This window comes from Mus musculus, chromosome 2 (assembly GCF_000001635.26).
Source record: "Mus musculus strain C57BL/6J chromosome 2, GRCm38.p6 C57BL/6J".
Classification (NCBI taxonomy): Eukaryota; Metazoa; Chordata; class Mammalia; order Rodentia; family Muridae; genus Mus; species Mus musculus.
In genome coordinates, this window is record NC_000068.7 from 31,179,430 (window position 1) to 31,198,593 (window position 19,164).

Genomic DNA, 19,164 nt, shown 5'->3' on the forward strand with positions numbered 1-19,164 from the left:
TCCACATGATAGAGGAGAAAACTGACCTGACTCCGGCAAGTTGTCCTCTGGCCTGCACTGTGCACCACGCACGACTCTGTCCCAGGCACACCTTGCCTGTGACCTCCAGTTGCCCCTCTTCACCATGCCTGTTCCTCAGCTGCAGCCCTGGAGCAATGGTAATTGCCCTTCTTCCTGCCGAGCCTCTCACGTCTGTCTTTGCACCAGGATGCTGTGCAGTGAGTACTCGTGGACCTGCTCGCTTGCCCACACTCCCAGGTGTTTCCTTTGCTTTTACTCAGCAGTGGCAGTGTCACTGCCTCGGCTCCCTTTTCTAAGATGGTGGTTAAGAGGGCTGATCTATTTTGTGCCAGTCATGTTTTTAACTGTGAGTGGATGTGTACATATCCAAAAAGATGCAAATTAAGGCATCCCATGTAACAGCCAGTGAATGCTGGTAGACTGGAAGTATGTATTTTACATGTAGGAGGTGTTTAAGACGCTTGCTAGGGCTGAGAAGAATGAGACATCTTTGTCACATAAATGTACTGAGGCCCAGAGAGTGGAAGTGAGAGATAGACACTTACCTGACTGAGCTGGGGCTGGAGGCCAGGGCTTCCTGCTGGTGCTTGTCTCTCCTCTCAGGTTTATATGCTGTGCACCCAGAGTGGGAGCAAGCAGTGCTGGATGCAGGGTGAGAGGCAGTGCTTGCAGGTTGGCTGCTTTTCAGGGGAGGTGGAGCTGTGCCACTTCAGAGATGAAGGTCATCAGGGCCAAATCAATCAAGGCTGGGTCGTCGTGACTTCCGAGCCTTTCATTGTCCCAGCATGGGTGTTTAATTGAGGACCGAAAGTCAAACTGGCCAGGATGTGAGTGTGGCCTTTTCCAGTGGGCAGTGTTGTATTCTGGGAAAAGCCACTGCCATTCAATAGTAGACTGCTCTGGCAATGGCTTCCCTTTTGACCTTCAGTGAGGAGTCACCAGAACAGGAAAGTACCCAGGAGATAAACAAGAAGCCCAGTGTACGTCAGGCTGTGTATGGTCTCATCATCTCTCTATTCGTGCTCCTTTCCCAACTGACCATCCCCCACTACTTCCTGTCCCTCGCCCACTTCTCAACCACAGAAAGTCACCCCAATATGCTGAATATATTGTTTGGGACATTTGTATATTCTCGTAAGTAATGTCTGCGGTTCGCTTGGTTTTTGTTTTATGTATGTTTTAAATGTATAGAAAGTGTTGTCTGCAGATATAACTGTTTAAAATCAGTGACACTGCCAGGTAGTGGTGCACATGTTTAATCCCAGCACTTGAGAGGCAGAAGCAGGTAGATCTCTGTGAGTTCGAGGCCAGTTTGATTTACTTAGTGAGGACAGCCAGGGCTGAACAGGGAAACCCTATCTGGAAAAAATATAAATTAGTGACACTTTTCCCATCAGCTGTTCTGCTGTCTGCATCCTGATGGCTGATTTTAGCCACACCTCCATGTTCCATGGGCTGCATCCTCATGGGTTCCTCTGCTGTCCTGAGAGACAGGAGTACATGCAGTTGCCAGCTGCAGTCTATATGCTACTGCAGAGTACTGGAATAGCCTTGTCTCCTACTTCTGAGCTCTCCTAGGGACCTGTCCTTTGAAAGTTTCCTTGAATGTTGTCAGATTGCCCACCTCGTGGCTGCACCACTTTCTACTTTGTCTGGGAGCTGAGCTCTGTCACCATCCTCTCACTATAAGTGGCCTCTTGATGTGAGCCAGTCTGGTGTGTATAAACTGTTGGGGTAGTCTGTCTTCTCAGTGTCCCCACTGGGGACTCTCATTGCAGGCTTCTATTGCTTACGTATTGGATTTTCTCATTGTCTAGCTGTTCTACATGAGCAAAAGTCTTCTGTGTTCCTTGTCTGGCTACACATGCAAGTCTTGTCTCCAGTCATTATGGTCATTAGGCTAGTCAGCAGTGTGTGTTGTTGAATGAAAGTTTTGACTGTGATAGAGCCCCACCATCTAATTTCATCTTTGGGGCCATGCTGCTTGGGTCCTAGGGGCCCTTTGTGATCCCAGGTCACAAGGCAAGTTTCATTCACAGCCGAGCTCATCTGGAATCGCCCGAAAGTGAATCGAAGATAGTGAGCCCAGCTTTACTTCCCTCCTCCTCCTCCTCCCCCTCCTCCTCTTTTCCTTTCTTTCTTTTTTTAGAGGGAGGAGTTGGTTTCTCAAGACAGGGTTTCTCTGTGCAACCCTGGCTTCCTGGAACTCCCTCTGTAGACCAAGCTGGCCTCAAACTCAGAGATCCACTGCCTGTAACCTCGAGCTTTTCCACCCACACTCAAGTTCACAAAAGAATGACACTGAGATTTAGGGTTTCAGTGCCTAGGCCGATAGCTTTGGCTTGTTCCCCAGCTAGCTCATAACTTAACTACCCATTTATTGTATTCTAAATCCTGCCTTGTGCTTGGTTACCTCTCCTTGGTTACATGCTACAGTCCCCTTCAGTGTTCCAGGGTGTATATCTCCCCAACCCCCAACACCCCCCAACACCCCCCACACCTCACTATCCCAGAATTCCTCTCTCTGTACCGGACCTTCCACCTCACTATTTCCTGCCTAAGCTAATAGACCAACAGCATTTTATTGACAGGTGATCCTTCCATACATTGCACAAGAGATTCTCTCTACCTGCTTCTGCCTTCCAATCGCTGGGATCAAAGGTGTGCACCACCACTGTGCGGCTGCTTTACTCTCTTCTAGGTGTCGGTTCCAGAGGATTGTTTTTAAGATTTATTTATTTATTGTGTATAAGTACATTGTAGTGTCTTCAGACACTCCAGAAGAGGGAGTCAGATCTTGTTACAGATGGTTGTGAGCCACCATGTGGTTGCTGGGATTTGAACTCAGGACCTTCAGAAGAGCATTCAGTGCTCTTAATGACCGAGACATCTCTCCAGCCCCCCCCCCCCCATGGTTTTTTTTACCACTGTAGTCACTAAGTAGTCTGTCCTTTCCCACCAAGCTGGACTGGCTTCCTCTTCCATCAAGCTTGTGTACGTGTGTGGGTCTTCCTTCTGCACTGTCGTATCTGCCACACTGCTTCACTCCCCTTGGAGATTAATGTCCTGCTCCTGTTTCATGTACTTATTACTGTGCTATTCCAGCGTCTTCATGTGTGACGGTGTGCACACGTCCTGTGCTCTGTGTACTTTAAGAGTCTTATTTGTCCTTGAGTTCCTTCCTACAGGAGTCGGGGTGGACATAGAAGGAAGGATGTAATACCTGGAGCTCAAGGGTGGCCTAGAGCCCGGGAGAGCCACCAGGCTGCTCAGTGGGGAGGAAGGGCATGATGTCAGTACTTCTCCTCACCTGTCACCGCAGCCAACTCCCAGGCCGTCTGTGCTGGGCTCAGACATCCTCAGATACAGCTCATTTTCTGTCTTCCCTGGGATTTCATGTTGTCTTCAGGACTGCCCTTCTTATTCCTGTGTGGCTGATTCAGTGTGGTTTCCAGGGAGGACGCTGGTGCGCTGTGCAGATGTCCATCTTAGCATGCCTCAGCAGACGTCACACCTGCCTGCAGTGCATAACTCTGGTACTGCATTAAATTGTGTGCTGGAAATGTCATAGGACTTAGCTTAGTTCCTTTTCTATTGCTGTGATAAGATACCGTGACCAAGGCAACTGATAGAAGAGAAAGCTTATTTGAGGCTTCCAGTTTCAGAGTCCTTGACCATCATGGTGGGGTGTGGCAGCACACAGGCATGCACTGAAGTAGCTGAAGGCTCACATCTTGATCTATAAGTGTGGGGCAAAGAGCCAACTGGGAATCCCTTAGCTAGATCACACACACTTCCTAATCCCTCCTAAAAAAATGACTTCATGTTTGTGGTTTGTTCAGAACGTACTTGTTGCTTGCTTAGAAATTTATCTGATGGAGCCAGTAGTGCATACTTTTGATCCCAGTACTTGGGAGGCAGAGGCATGTAGACCTCTGTGCATTTGAGGCCAGCATCGTCTCCATAGTGAGTCCTGGACAGCCAGGGCTATGTAGAGAGAGCCTGTCTCAAAAAAAGAAAGGAAGGAAGGAAGGAAGGAAGAAAGAAAGAAAGAGAGAAGAAGCACCTGACACTGTAGCTGCCTTTGGGAAAGTGGAAGTCTTTAATTCTTTCTTCTCTCTTTTTATAGGAATGATGTATTTAAAATTCACTGGTTGATGGCCGCCCTTCCTTTCACCAAGTCTCTCTCGTTGGTGTTCCATGCAGTATGTATTAGCATTTGGGGTCACTGGTGAAATGATGGATGTACATACTTGAGTGGGGAAAGAAGTTGGAGGCAGGGTCAGGTGGGAGACAAAGGACAAGAGTGTGCTTTCCATAAAGCCCCTCTGTGCAGAGAGCTGGCCATGGGCCTGTGAGCTCAGCCTGCATCCTACCTATAGGCCACAGTCTTTCCAGAATGCTGGCTTTTAATATTTTATTGTTTTTGAGACAGTCTCACACCGTAGCCAAGGCTAACCTTGAACTTGTGTGGTCCTGCTGGCTCAGCCTCCTGAATGCTGGGATCATAGGTGTCTCTAAGCATATCAAACACTTCTCCCCCCACACCCCTTGTTTCTGTCATCTAGAGATGAGAGTGCCCCCTGATGGGTCATTCCTGAACTTCCCCTGTTTTACTAAGCATCCTTGTGTCTCAGTGAAGTTCAGTGTTAGTAAATCAGGTCTTACACAAGACCAGGAGCACAAGAACTGAGCTTTGAGTGCTGAGAACTGGCACACATCAAAATGAGCTTGCCTCTGGAGTCAAAATTGAGGCTTCCCTGATTTAGGGGTCAGGGTTCTTTGGGGTGTACATAAAGCAAGTGCTAGGTTCTCCTGCACTTGAAAATGGGTCAAAGAAGAAAGCAAAAATCCGCCCAGTTATGGAAACAGGACATAGAAGTTACTTTGGATTTAAGTTAAAAGATTCTCAGGAGGGCCCTTTAAAACCTAGATGACTTTTAGAAAATAAGTCTGTGCTGTGGCCAGTTTTTCTCGTCCTGCTAGCAGCCAGCCTCTGAAGTTAAAATGTTCTGCAGCTCTAAGCATCCAAGCTTAGATTGCTGACGCCAGGTCACTGTGTAGATCTTCTGACTGACCAGCTGGCTATTGTCTTACTGGGAGCAGCAGGAATTCAAGACATTGTACCTGGCCGAGAATGAGGGTGTTTGCCAGTGTGAATTGAGAAGGTGTTAGGTCATTGATACCACTGTCAACTTTTCTAAGTATTAACACACTCATGTGCTGGCTGGTATCTCTGCAAGGGAGGGATTAGACAGTGGGGTGGGTGGCCACAACCCATTCCTCATCCCAAGGATGAGTCTGCTTTACGGCACAGCCTCTCTGAAACACAGCTGTTTGCTTTCAGATCGACTACCACTACATCTCCTCGCAGGGCTTTCCGATTGAAGGCTGGGCTGTTGTATACTACATAACTCACCTGTAAGTATGCAGGTCCACAAGACAGTGGTGCTAATGCCTGCACCGTGAAGTGGCTTACAAAGACACTAATGGCTAGAGATGGGGGTATGGATCAGTTGAGAGGGTTTGCCAGGCTTTCCTGAGACCCTGGGCTCCATCCCCAGCACTGCATAAGTCAGGAATGGTGGTGCACACGCATGATCCTAGCACTCAGGACTGGGAGGGAGAAGCAAGAGGACTAAAAGTTCAGGATCATCTTTGGCTGCATTTTGAGTAAAAGTTTGAGCTAGCTTGGGTTACTCAAAATACATACATACATACATACATACACACACATACACACACACACACACACACACATACATACTTGGGGGCAGGGAGCTGGAGAGATGGTACAGTTGCTGAGAGCACTGGCTGCAATTCCAGAGGTCCTGAGTTCATTTCCCAGCACCTACATGGTGGCTCAAAATCATCTATAATGTGATCCTATGCCCTCTTCTGATGTGCAGGCATACATGCAGACAGAGCAAAAGAAGAGGAAATGGGGGCTGTAGAGTCATTGAATGAGCTGACAGGGTGACCGATAGGAATGGAGTCTCCCAAGCCTGCTGGTACCTGGGAACTGTTCTGTCTTCCAGGCTAAAGGGCGCACTCCTGTTCATCACCATCGCCCTCATCGGCACTGGCTGGGCCTTCATCAAGCACATCCTGTCTGATAAAGACAAGAAGATCTTCATGATTGTCATCCCGCTCCAGGTACAGGAACTGTGCCTACCTTGTCAGTCCTCCCTGGCTCTGGGCAGGGCTCAGCTCCAGGCCTCTCTGCAGGAAGTCAGCTCACTTGGGAACCTGAACTGATATCATTGTGGGCTGCCGATGGGGGCTCCTTTTCTGACTGCTGACAGACCTAGGCTTCAGGTGTGTGCTGGCAGCCCTGGTGGCCTCTTGTCTTCAGACAGACTGGGATGCCCAGATTGTGGTTAGAAAGCTGCAGAGAACTGAAGGAAGAATGCCCCTGCTTTCTGCATCAGATGCCTCTAACATCAGTGAGGTTAATGAGTAGGCCCAAGTGGGTGCCCTATAGTATTTTGGAACTGAGTGTCACCAGTGAGTTTTTTCCTGCAAGGTACAGTACAAGAGTGGCCCCATAGGGCTAACATTAATTACATCACCTGTGTTTGGAGGCCATGCTCTGAGGCCTGACTGACTAGCTCATAGGTCTTCAGAGAAGACCCATGGCTTATCTTACACCAACAGTCTGCAAGGTAGCAGAGCCTGGAGCTGAGGGAGGGCACCACAGCTATAGGTACAGCTTCCCAGCTGTCTGGCCACAGCTATGCCTTTCTTTGATGAGGTCAGCTCCTGTTCAGACTGCAACATGGGTGTGGCTGGCAGGAGAGGAAGGGAGAGTGGAACTTCTAGGTCACGTCATCTCCGGGGTTTGATTGGCTGCTTGGCAGCATTCAGCAAGCAGGTGGACTCGCACCAAACCAGTGACATAGACCAGTTGGTGTAGGTTTTCGACGAGGAATAATCGCTCAGAATGATTTGGAAGAGCCATATAATGGAGATGGACTTGGTTGGATGTTTAAGAAAAGGAGTGTAGCCGAGGAATTGCCACAAATACCTGTGACACTGCTGTCAGAGGAAACACAAAGGCTGCAGTCTTCTGGTGACCAAACCACCTCGGCCACTTCTAGGCAGATGGAGTTCCATAACCTGCAGTGGAGGCCTCCGAGCATGGCCTCCAAACACAGGGCATCCGTGACAGAACCTGAGCTCTCTTTCCAACTGTGGGAATTGCTGGTAGTGTCCCTTCTGACAGATTTGGGCTTTCGGTCTGTTGGCTCCTCCCCAGCCTGAGCTGGGGTATGATGGAGCCCTCTGTCCTGCTCAATCCTTAGAATGGTGAACACACAAGGCCACACCAAATGTTCCCCTAAGGAAATATGGATGTTTGAAACTAAAGATAATGGGACTGCTCTGGGAAGGGCTTGACCAAAGTCTAAGCAACTTCCTTTTGCATTGGGGAGTGCAGGAAAGTTTCTATTCCTCCTCTTCTTCCTCCTCCTCTCCCTCCTCCTTTCCTTTGTTTTTCTCATGGTGCTTGGCATGAAACCCAGGGCCTTGAACAGACAAGGCAGGCGCTCTGCTGAGCTCCCACCCAAAGCAGGAGAGAGTAACATGGTATTGAAGAGCACTATAGGGAGTGGCTCAGCACTGCTTCTGGGACAGTCTATCTTTCATGCAGACTGCAAATTGAGGTCCAGTTGGAATTGGGCTTTTCATTTCTAGACTAGGCTAGCAAGCCCAGCCATCATCCTGTTTCCATCCCACACCGAGCTGAGCTAGGGTTATAATTGTGTTCAGGACACCTGGCTTCTTAGGTGGATGCTGGGATCTGACCTGAGCCTCATGATTGCTTGGCAAGCACACTTAACTGCTGTACTGTCTCTCCAGCCCTAACATGCCTCATCTTTATTTCTGCATCATAGCTCATGGTATTCACTAAAAGGTTAATACCGTAAATCATAAACCTGCTTGATGCACAGTGGGGTCTCATTTAAGTCACTTGAAAAATTGTCTATAGTCTGCTAAGAGCCCAAGGACAGGGCTGAAAACACAAGACAAAGCCTTACTGTGGAATTAGAAACAAGGCAAGGAAGCAGATGAGCCTCAGGAGGCCCTAGGCTAGCTAGCCCCTTCCTGGACCCCCGTGGTCTCTGAAGTCTGCACTTCTTGCCACTCTGACCTCTAATCTCGATATCAGCTACTTAGAATTATTGTCCCTGAGGACAAAGAATTCTCAGGAAAAACGGAGCCTGAGGAGTGTTGACATCCTAGCTGTGAGGGTTGTAAAGTGCCACCTGTCAGTAGCTTGGGTGCCCCAGAGTAAAGTGTTTCCATTACCCACTGCTACGTGCCACCCCAAACTTGATGATAGCAGGAAACACTAGCAGGAAATCTCAGTTTCTGTGGGCTAGGGGTCTTGATTGCGTAGGTTTGACCTGATTGCAGTTTGTTGGTTACTAGAGTCTGGGTTTATTATAGTTTTTTTTTTTTTTAAAGAAAAAAAGAAAGCCAGATAAATTCTTCTTTTAAAAAAAAAGATTTATAGCCAGGCAGTGGTGGCGCGCGCCTTTAATCCCAGCACTTGGGAGGCAGAGGCAGATGCATTTCTGAGTTCGAGGCCAGCCTGGTCTACAAAGTGAGTTCCAGGACAGCCAGGACTGCACAGAGAAACTGGAAAAACCAAAAAAAAAAAAAAAAAAAAAGAGAGAGAGAGAGAGAGAGATTTATTTATTTATTTATGTGAGTACACTGTTGCTGTCTTCATATACACCAGAGGGGATCACATCCCATTCAGATGGTTGTGAGCCACCATGTGGTTGCTGGGAACTGAACTCAGGACCTTTGGAAGAGCTCTTAACCACTTAGCCATCTCTCCAGCTCTGAGTTATATAGTCTTCATGGAGTCTGTGTCCTAGGCTGGGAAGACCTGATCAGATAGTGAGGCTCCTTGGGTGTCTGTTCTTCGCATGGTTTCTCCATGGCAGCTTAAGGGAGCCTTAGAAGAAGACTTGAGGCTCTGCAGATCCAGCAAGGTGGTTAGGTGCGGGGCAGGGCAGAAGGAATCTATACCCACTTTGGAAATCACATGGCAATGTAGATAGTTCTCAGGATCCACAGGTTCAGGGACCAGCAAGCTAGGAGACAAGGCTATCAGGGAGCTTGTGGGTGCTGCCACAGGCCCAGCACAGGTGAGGTGGGGTGACATCCCACTGGGGCCACTGTCATAACAGCACTCATACTTTGGGTCTCATGCCTGTAGGTCCTGGCGAATGTGGCCTACATCATCATAGAGTCCACTGAGGAGGGCACAACTGAGTATGGCCTATGGAAGGACTCTCTGTTCCTGGTTGACTTGCTTTGCTGTGGCGCCATCCTCTTCCCAGTGGTGTGGTAAGCAACCTTAGGGCAGTGTGTGCAGAGTCACAGGGTAGCTCTTTGCATAAGACTGCCCTGTGGACCCCAGGCTGCCCCAGATAACTAGCTCAGAGTGGGATTCTGGGACTCCTGTAGAGCTGGTCTGGACCACAGGCTGCAGGGTCCAGTGGTCATGTTAAATATCAGCCACAGTTTGACAAGGGCTGAGTAGGAGAGTAATTCTTCTTGCCAGGTTAGATGGAAAATGAGAACATATGCTCACATAAACTAATGGTAGTCCTCAGGCCACCCAGGTTTTGGGCTCTAGAGAATAGCTTGCTCTGATCCAGAAATGGCAGCTTTGATTGTACATTAAAGGTGTCATTGCTGTGCTCTTGTGAAATCATGGCAGAGAACTGCCGATTGCTGCTTTAGTGCAGTCATGCAGGCAGAACAGGCTGGTGATGGTGCATCTCCCGCTCATCCTTGGTGTCTGGCCACTGCTTCTGACAGAGCTGTTCACACCGAGTTAATGTTGAGGAGTGAGGCGCGGTCTTTGGTAACGCTCGTGCCAGTAAGTCAGTGCTTTCTAGGATCCTAAGGTTGTCTGGTATGTTGTCCAGCCACTCTGATTTTTTCATGGTTCTAGGTAGAGTCACCCTCCCCATTGCTGCCAGAGTAGAAGCGAGCTAGGAGGCCTGGGCTGTGGCCCGGTGGCAGAGTAACTTGCCTCCTCGTCCTTGAAGGTGTGCATTCCTTCCCAGCATAACATAAACCTGTCAGAGTGGTGCATGGATGCAGCACGGAGGAAGTCGAGGCAAAAGGACCATGAGTTCAAGATCATCCTCTGCCACATAACATCCTCTGAGACCAGTCTGGGCTATGTGAGATCCTGTCTCAAAAAAGAAATTGGGTGTTGCCTTTGACTCCCCCTGAGACACAAGGACGGGTTAGGTTGCAGTACCATAACAATTGCTGGCACATAACTGGGACTGCCTGCCCATTGCAGACAGCCCTAAAAAAAGAAAGGAAATGGGGTTAAGACCATTACCATGCAGTCTCACAGCTGCACTGCTGTCTTGCCCGCAGCAGGCAGCTCAAGCATCTACCCAAAATAGTCAGTGCTATTGCTGGGTAGTGACGACATTGCTGGGAGCAGGAGTTAAGTCCTGCCCCTAATGTCTGCAATTGTTGAAACACTGAAGTACAAGGATCCCAACTGACTATTGTCTCACTTTTCTACTGCTATGATAAGATACCATGACCAAAGCAATGTCTAGAAGAGAGAGTTTATTTGAGGATTATGGTTTCAGAGAGTTAGAGGCTGGGAGCATGGCAGCAAGCAAGCAGGCATGGCACATGAGTAGCTGAGACCTCATATCTTGACTGTAAATAGAAAGCAGAGAATGCTAACTCAACCTTAAAGCCTGTGTGATGGTTTGAATATAGTTGGCCCAGAGTGGCACTATTAGGAGGTATGACCTTGTTGGAGGAAGTGTGTCACTTTGTGGGTGGACTTAAGACCTCTTCCTAGCTGCCTGGAAGCCATTCTTCTCCTGACTGGCTTTAGATCAAGATGTAAAACTCTCAGCTCCTTTTCCAGCACCATGTCTGCCTGGACGCTGCCATGATTCCTGCCTTGATGACAATGGACTAAATCTCTGAACCTGTAAACCAGCCCCAATTAAATGTCCTTTATAAGAGTTGCCTTGGTCATGGTGTCTCTTCACAGCAATGAAACCCAAAACTAAGACAACCTACCTCCAGTGACATGCCCACTTCTAGAAGGTCACACCTCCTAATCCTTCCCAAACAGTCCCACCAGCTGGAGACACAGCACTCAAGTATATGAGCTTATGGGGGGCATTCTCATTCAACCACCGTAAGCATAGAGCTACTAGTGGTCATTTCTTGTCACCTGATCCAGCTCTGAGCAGGTGCCTAATGACAAGATTCCTTGTGCACATTCTGAAAATTGCTGTAAGAGATGAGGTTTTAATAAATATAGAAGAAACCGTATCAGTGGGCCACTGAGATGGAGTTTTATCCCTGGGACCCACATGGGAAAAGGAGAAAACCAATACCAGCAGGTTGTCCTCCGCCATGCACACATGTGCGTGTGCACACACGTACACATTGAGTTCAATACAAGTAAATAGCACTATTAAATTTTTGAAATACTTGATCCAGCCAGCCTTGGTTCAGCACTGTCATAAATCACCTTTATGCTGGTAGCATTGATGTGCTCATTTCTCATGAAGCTGGGTATTTTACTGAGGCTTTAGAAGTGGTTTATCTATAGATAAGAGGGTCAGCCTTAGAACAGGAGCCCTGCCTGCGAATCCCTGGCTCGATTCCCTTGCACGTCCTTGTCTGTCTGCTCAATGCAGGCTTTCCCCTGTGGCTGTGAGCTGTACCTGCAGCTCCAAGTCTTTCTGATTTTATGTCTTGTTCTTTGAGCAGGGATTCACTGGGGAGCTCTGTCCAGCCTGATGCTCACCATAGCTCAGGGTGGTCTTGAACTCTCAGCAGGCCTCCTGTGTCAGCCTCCTGAATGCTGGGATTGCAGGCCTGCACCACAGTGCCTGTCTCCAAGGCACCTTTAATAATGTTACTGTCCCCTGTCTAGACCATAATGGTGGTGATTAGTTATTAGAGACTGGCCTCTTCCAGGTCTGTGAATCTTACCAAGTGCAATGAGCTCGTGTCAAGCCCCAGACCGTCACAGCTGCTAGGAATCAGCAGTCACTTTCTCTGGGGTCCTTTCCCTGCCTAGCAGTGCTGCTAGTCTTCAGAGGGACAGGGGAGTCTGCGGAGTGAGAGCAGAATTGTTTCTCTCGCCCCTCCTGCTGGCCCTGATTCTGCCAGCAGAGGTCCTCTCCCCCCAACCTGAGCACCAGGCCAAGGGTGGACTGACACTGGTCTCTTGTTTTAAGGAGGGGGCTGTCTAGTCATCTGGTCCAGATACTTTGGTTTATAATGGGGCTTGGGTCCCAAGCTTCTAGAGCCATAAATAGAAGCGAATGCAGGCTCGCCCACTAACCTTTGTCTCCGCGTGGTTATTTTTAGGTCAATCAGGCATTTACAAGAAGCCTCCGCCACAGATGGAAAAGGCAAGTGTCTGCTGCTCCCCGTGCTCCTTGGGCTGCACTGACATTCACCCTGACCACCGGGACAGGATCGGGGACAGGAGAGGCAGGGCTGGGACACACTCTGGGGGGCAGCAGGTGCTGTGTTACAGGGAGGCCTGGGGCAACAGCCATGGGTCACTTCTGCTGGCCATTTTCATTGTGATCTTTACTTATTTTCTTAATTACTAAAAAATTTTGTTCTGTTTTTCTTTTCTTTTTTTTTTTTTTTTTTTTGGGTTTTTGGTTTTTTGAGACAGGGTTTCTCTGTGTAGCCCTGGCTGTCCTGGAGCTCACTCTGTAGACCAGGCTGGCCTCACACTCAGAAATCAGCCTGCCTCTGCCTCCCGAGTGCTGGGATTAAAGGCGTGTGCCACCACGCCTGGCTTGTTTTGTTTTTCAAGACAGGGTTTCTCTGTCCTAGAACCCACTCTGTAGATCAGGCTGGCCTGAAACTCAGAGGTCCATCTGCCTGCTCAGATTAAAGATCTTCACCTTTCAAAACCAAATCCAATAGGAAGTCTTGTCTCAGGAGAGACTGTTGGAGTCTGGGAAAGGTCGGAGAGCAGTGGGCTGTGGGAACACTGGGTCTGGGGGTGGAGGTGGCAGCGTGTGGCTTCCTTCTGGCTGCTGCAACACAGTGCATGCCTGTGTTTCTCCAAAGTGAGAGACTCAGGCCAATAAAGCTCTGTGTTGCCTGGTGTCCAGCCCTGAGCTCTGATGTCTGCAGGCGAGCTTGCCTTTGCACCTGATGCCCAGCAGAGAATGACCCATGTGTTTCTGCTCTACACCAGTCTGCGGACTGGCCCACAGGGTGGGGAACAGCTCTTGGAACACATGAAATTGCTCCCCTAGCTGCACCCCAGAACTTCATCACTGAGCAGTTGTTGTTAGAAAAGTATGGATTCATTTTAGACAAAACACGCTAGCTATATATCATTTTCTAGGCTTGATAACGTAGATCACTTTGTTTTATTTTGGGGGTTGTTTAGTGGGTTTGGTGTTGAGATGAAGTACAACGTGGACATTACCACTGAGCTGCCCGTCCTCCCGGCTGTGTCCACAGGACTCCCGGCTTTGAGGGTTCAGTTCTCTTCAAGACCTGACTGTGCTCACTGGGTATTTATGTTCTGTTCAGCTTGGGCCTAGAATAGCCCATACACTGTCCAGGCTTCTGCAGCACTGGGCAGCCCTGTATAGGAGGCGCTCACTGCCCGTCGAGGCCTCCACACGTGCTCAGGGCCAGCTTTGGTTCTCTCTAGTGCTGAGATTCAGACTTCCTGTCATTCCTTCTTCTTTCTTCCCAAGGGCTTTGGCACCCCCTCCCCCCACCACCACCCCGCATCACACCCTCAGCAGCTGGAGCACAGGCAGTTTGTTTGGGCATCAGGCCTGTAACCTTGCCACCCTCTGCAGTGGGCAGAAGAGAGCCTTAGGAATCACCTGGTCTGGGAGAAAGCCTGCCTGGCTATGTTCAGGAGTGTTTTGAGCCCATTGTTGTTGTATGTACATTATATTAAAAGGTGGCATTGCTTTTATAACTTAATGCATAGGGGCTTTTTACAGGGTTTTATTATTATTATTATTTGATTTTTTGAGACAGGGTTTCTCTGTGTGGCCCTGGCTGTCCTGGAACTCACTCTGTAGACCAGGCTGGCCTTGAACTCAGAAATCCGACTGCCTCTGCCTCCCAAGTGCTGGGATTAAAGGTGTGCGCCACCACTGCCCGTCCTCAGTGTATTAAGATGAGATTTTATTTATTCATTCATTCATTCGTTCCTTCATTCCTTCATTTCATGTGCGCATTGTTCTGCCTGCATATAGTCTATATTCCATATGAGTAATTCACAGACAGCTGTGGTACTGTCCTGGGAATTGAACCCAGGTCCTCTGGGGGAGCAGCCAGTGCTCAGAACCGCTAAGCCACCTCTCCAGCCCTTTTTGTGTTTTTGGTTTTGTGTTTTGGTTTTGTTCTTTGAGACCAGTCTCACTGACTACCCTGGAACTCACAGAGATCCTCCTGTCTCATGCTACCTTTCTCCTTGCACGTTTTGGTGTTTCTAAATTAATATCCTAGAGGTAGTGCTCCCCAAGTGGAAAGTTCTGCCTGATTGTCTCCTAGGCTGTGTGGTCCCCTGGTGATGGGATGGCCTTTGGCCCTTTTTTACCATCTTTCGCTACTTGTCATTCTAGCTTCTGCCCATTTTGCTGTCCCTGCTTTGTCCTCCATCTTGTCCTGGGTGTGACTGGAGATTGGTCTGTGATGATTCATCCACAGTGCTCTTGGTTGAGGATGGCAAGAAAGAACTTAGCCTTGGGTAGACAGCACGGCAGGTCCTGCAATGAAGACAGTCTGCAGAAAAGTTATCTTTTTCTCAACCTTCCTAACGCTGCCACTCCTTAATACAGTTTGTCATGTTGTGGTGACCCCAACCATAAAGTGATTTTTTTGCTACTTTATAACTAATTTTGTTACTGTAATGAATGGTAATGTAAACAATTGTGTTTTCAGATGGTCTTAGGTGACCCCTGTGTGTTAAACCCTCAATGGGGTCAGGACCTCCAGCTTGAGAACTGTGGGTGTATAGATCAGGGTCACACGAGGCTGTTCTTCTGCCTTCCACTGGGTGGCAGTATGTGACTTCTCTATTTGTAAAAATGATCTTGCATCCCAGCCTAGGAGTTACACCCTCACAGAACCCCTTGTCCAGAAGAAAGGCGAGTGACAGAATGGGGGACTCTTCTCTACAGGGTGTTTTTGAACTGACCCATAAGTGTGGACTTTACTCTGTTCTTCGAAAAACAACTTCCAGAGTCAAAGAAGCCATGTTCCCATGGAGGAAGTTCCCCAGAGAAGCATGGGTATCAGCATACTGGGCTAGCAGGCCAGGGTCAGTGTCACCACAGTGTGGCCTTGCCTGTGGGGCAGGCGCTGGCTGCTGGTTCCTAGTATGTGGTGGGTCCTCCGGCCCCTTGGCCACTCTCTGTGGGTCTTGCCTGTCTTAGGACAGCCAGCCTCAGTCTGTTGAGGGTGTGGAGGCCCCAGGGTCAGCTGGAGCCTGGTGCTCCACTTCGTCTTCTATTGCCTTGTTCCCTGGCCTTCACCATGACTCCGGCTTGTGTAGGCGCAGTGAGGCTGAGGAAGCGGGAAGATGCTGTTGAGCTGTTGAGCGTGGCTTTTGGAGAATGTTGGTTGGGCTCGTGTGTACCCCTGCTCTCTCGAGTCCCTTTGGCTGAACTTGAAGAAGCCCAGAGGGAAGCGATAAGGAGCAGCTGCCTGAGTCTGCCCTTTTCATTCCCACCACATTGCCGAAGCATCTCTCTGTCCATAGCTTTGAGGCGCCTGGGTGAGTCTCATAAGAGAGTGTGCAGTGGCTCTCTGTGCTCCAGCCAAGATCTACTGGCTGCTTGGCCCTGGAACCTGCAGGATTCTTCCTTGCTCCAACTCTCTGTCTTACAGCACTGGCTTGGGGACATGCTGATAACTTGATTGACGGGCCCTACCTCTAGTCATCCTTTCTTGCCTTCTGTTCCTGAGGGAAAGGCAGGAGAAGTATTCTAAAGAGCCTTCCATTTTACATCCACTTCAGAAAGATGTGGTGATGGGAGAGCTGCAGGCTGGTGGAGGCATGGCCTCATTCTGAGCGACCTCTCCATAGAACACGGTTCCAATACCGTCTTGGGGCTCTTTAGGTCACAGTGGCTTCATAGACCATTTTTAGTACAGTCTTAGTTATTGATCTATTGCTTTGAAGAAACACCATGCCACAACAACTCTTATAAAGGACAGTGTTTAATTGGGGGCTTGCTTACAGTTTGATCATGGCAAGGGACATGGTGGCAGGCATGGCAGCAGGGTGCTGGAGAGCTACATCCTGATCTAAAGAGAGAGAGAGAGAGAGAGAGAGAGGGAGAGGGAGAGGAGGGAGAAAGAGTGAGAGTGAGAGAGTGAGTGAGAGCCTGGAGAGAGAGAGAGAGAGAGAGAGGGAGAGAGAGAGAGAGAGAGAGAGAGGAGGAGGAGGAGGAGGAGGGAGAGAGAGTGAGAGTGAGTGAGAGTCTAGACCCTAGGGGGCCATTCTTACTCAAACCACCACAAGCAGCTCTTTTCTCAGAGTGCCTCACGGGTGCAGACGTGTTACAATGGTGTCTGTGCAGGGTCAGAGCTGCCCCACCACAGCAACTACCAAGTTCTTTTATTTATTACATTTTACTTTGTTTTGTGCACGAGTCTTTTGACTGTGTATATGTATATATACCAGATGCGTGTCTGGTACCCTGAGGCTAGATAAGGGCACCAGATCCCCTGGGGCTCGGAGTTACAGGCTGAGTCGCCACATGGGTGCTGAGAATCCAACCCAGCCCCTCTCAAAGAGCAGTGAGTGCTCTTACCCTCAGAGTCGTCTCGAGCCAGGCCACCAAGTTGTTCCCTGGTGCCTGCTTGTCGGGTGAGCCAGGTTTGTGTTCTCTGAGTGCCTGTGTCGATCCAGCAAGTGTTTGTGTCATCAAGTCTCAGCCCCAGGGTGGCAAGTAGAAAGTCCATTTGGTCTTGCGGTGTATGGGTCATAAGCCTTGTGTCTCAAGAAAGGACAGCTGCTGGATCAGCGCTCATTGCCAGGACACAAGCTGTACTTTGAGTATAAAGTATAGGAAAGCGCACGGTGGCGACGTGAGCAAGAGCTTCTTAAACCCCTTACGGGCACGCAGAGGGGACACACCAACACGGAGGGGACACACCAACACGAAGGGGACACACCAACACGGAGGGGACACACCAACTCAGAGGGGACACACCAACGTGGAGCTGTTTAAGAAATGCTTCAGCAGCTGAGAGGGCAGTGCTGTCACTGAAACAGTGTGCTCCGCCTGATACATGGCATCACACTGTGTTCACCTGGCAGATGACATCACAAGCAGGCAGGCAGGGGCAGAGCCTCAAAAGGCAGAATCTGCACCTGTGAACGTTAACAGCAGCAAGGTGTTCCTCTCTGCAGGACACTTGTGTTTGTTTCCGGTGTCACTAGCCTTGGTTACCTCCTGGGAAGGTGTTGTTTTACTTGGGTGTGTTCACAAGAAGCCTGCAGGATGCACCATAGCGGTGACTACAGTGCCGTGATTCTGTTTCATCTTGAGTCCCTGCAGGCGCGGCTTCTCAGCCCGTGTCTGGGCAGTAGGTCTGTTTGAGGGTTTAGAAGATACAGACCTGTGTGTCTATATTAAGTTGTTTGTTTGCTTTTTATTCCATTCTCTCTGCATGGTTGTGTACACCATGACATGCAGGTGGAGGCCATTAAGGTCCCCTCCGTTATCAGCTCTGTGTACCCCAGACCGGGGTCTTCACCTGCCACTGGCTGGAGCAGCACTCTGGGAAGCAGATGGGCGGGCAAGTGGCTACATTGGCTCTCATGTCTGGGGACTCTGACTTCCTGGCTTCCTGCTTGTTCAGCGGGTGCTTTACCCACTGAGCCTTGGGTATTTGTCGTTTTTGAGTGAGGATTTTGCCCTAGCCCAGACCAGATCTCACTCTGTAGCCCAGGCTGGTCCAGAACTCATGATGATCCTCTACCTCAGCCTCACAAGTGCTGGGCCCAACTGCAGGTGTGAGTTCCATGTCTGGCTGTGTGAAGCTTTCTGTGTGACTTGTGGGGCTCGAGCCCACTAAGCCTGCTTGTCAGGGAGATCCTGTCCTCCTGTGCTGTGATGTGAATAGGAGCGCACTAACGTAACGTAGTGTGAGACTCCTTGCCTTGCTCTTTCCTCAGGAGACTTAGAGAAGCATCTGCTCCCCTGAAGTGCAGGGGTCCTAGGATCACCAAAGGAGCAGTTGAGCCCAGTGTGGTGAGCCAGCCAGCCAGCCTCCTGGAGCTGCACAAAGGGCCTGCGTGGGCGGCTTGCAGCCAGGCAGAAGTCCACCTTCGTTCACTCCTTACTTAGGGGCAGTTGAGCTGTCAGGGAGAGAAGAGGCCTTGTGCCCTCCACATGAGAGTCACACCGGCCATCACTGCTCTGTGTTACAGCGATGGTTGTATTTGGCCCAGAGGAAACGGTGCCCCTCCCAGGACTGAGTCCCAGAACAGTCCCTGCCAGCTTTATGTGGCCCATAGCCCGTGACGTCTCACTCTCACTGAGCGCTGCACCTCCACTGGGCCGCACCTCATAGCATCTCTGCTCTGCTTTTCTGCTGCTGTGCTGCAGTAAACTTGAACTGTACTTGAGCATGCAGTTCCGTGGTGGTCTGCACTTGGTCCCCACGGTTGTCAGCTGTCAGCACCATCCATTGCCAGCTCTCTAAGTTCCCAAGCTGAAACTGTGCCTTCCCCTGCTCTTCTCACCCTAGCTGCTGATGGAATGCCCCCTCCCCTTCCACACACCTTCTGCCCTTATGAATTTGGCTGCTGTTAGTGGTATCTGCACTTTTTTTGTGTCCAGCTTGTTCCACACAGCAAAGTGTCCTGAAGTCAGCCCATGTTGTAGCCAGGCCTGAATTTCCTGGCTTTCTAATGCTGAATGATATTGCATGCTATGTATGTGGAGTTTTGTCACCATCCATGTGTCAAGGGTCTCTTGAGTATGATGAACAGTGTTGCTGTGACCTTGGGTGCACATACATACACATTCAGAGACAGATAAGCCGCACAGGGAAGCCTGGGACAAAAGCCATGGGCCACTTCTGCTGGCCGTTGTGATTGTG

General features: G+C 49.6%; 1 protein-coding gene and 1 non-coding gene across 3 annotated transcripts in view; both read left to right on the top strand.

Moving 5' to 3' along the window:
- Gpr107 (G protein-coupled receptor 107) overlaps nt 1–19,164 on the top strand; it is a 64,466-nt gene that overhangs the window by 27,328 nt on the left and 17,974 nt on the right. Inside the window, exons 10-14 of one of the 2 annotated variants that reach the window (NM_178760.4) lie at nt 4,151–4,226; nt 5,369–5,442; nt 6,060–6,177; nt 9,254–9,384; nt 12,418–12,461. In NM_178760.4, the coding sequence (NP_848875.2) occupies nt 4,151–4,226; nt 5,369–5,442; nt 6,060–6,177; nt 9,254–9,384; nt 12,418–12,461 (443 nt within the window). The remainder of the gene's footprint in view (nt 1–4,150; nt 4,227–5,368; nt 5,443–6,059; nt 6,178–9,253; nt 9,385–12,417; nt 12,462–19,164) is intronic. The other variant, XR_001782976.2, reaches the window with a different exon arrangement.
- On the top strand, nt 10,262–10,384 carry Gm22516. The gene has a single exon (XR_003954245.1). It is a non-coding gene; the product is annotated as a small nucleolar RNA SNORA76 (small nucleolar RNA).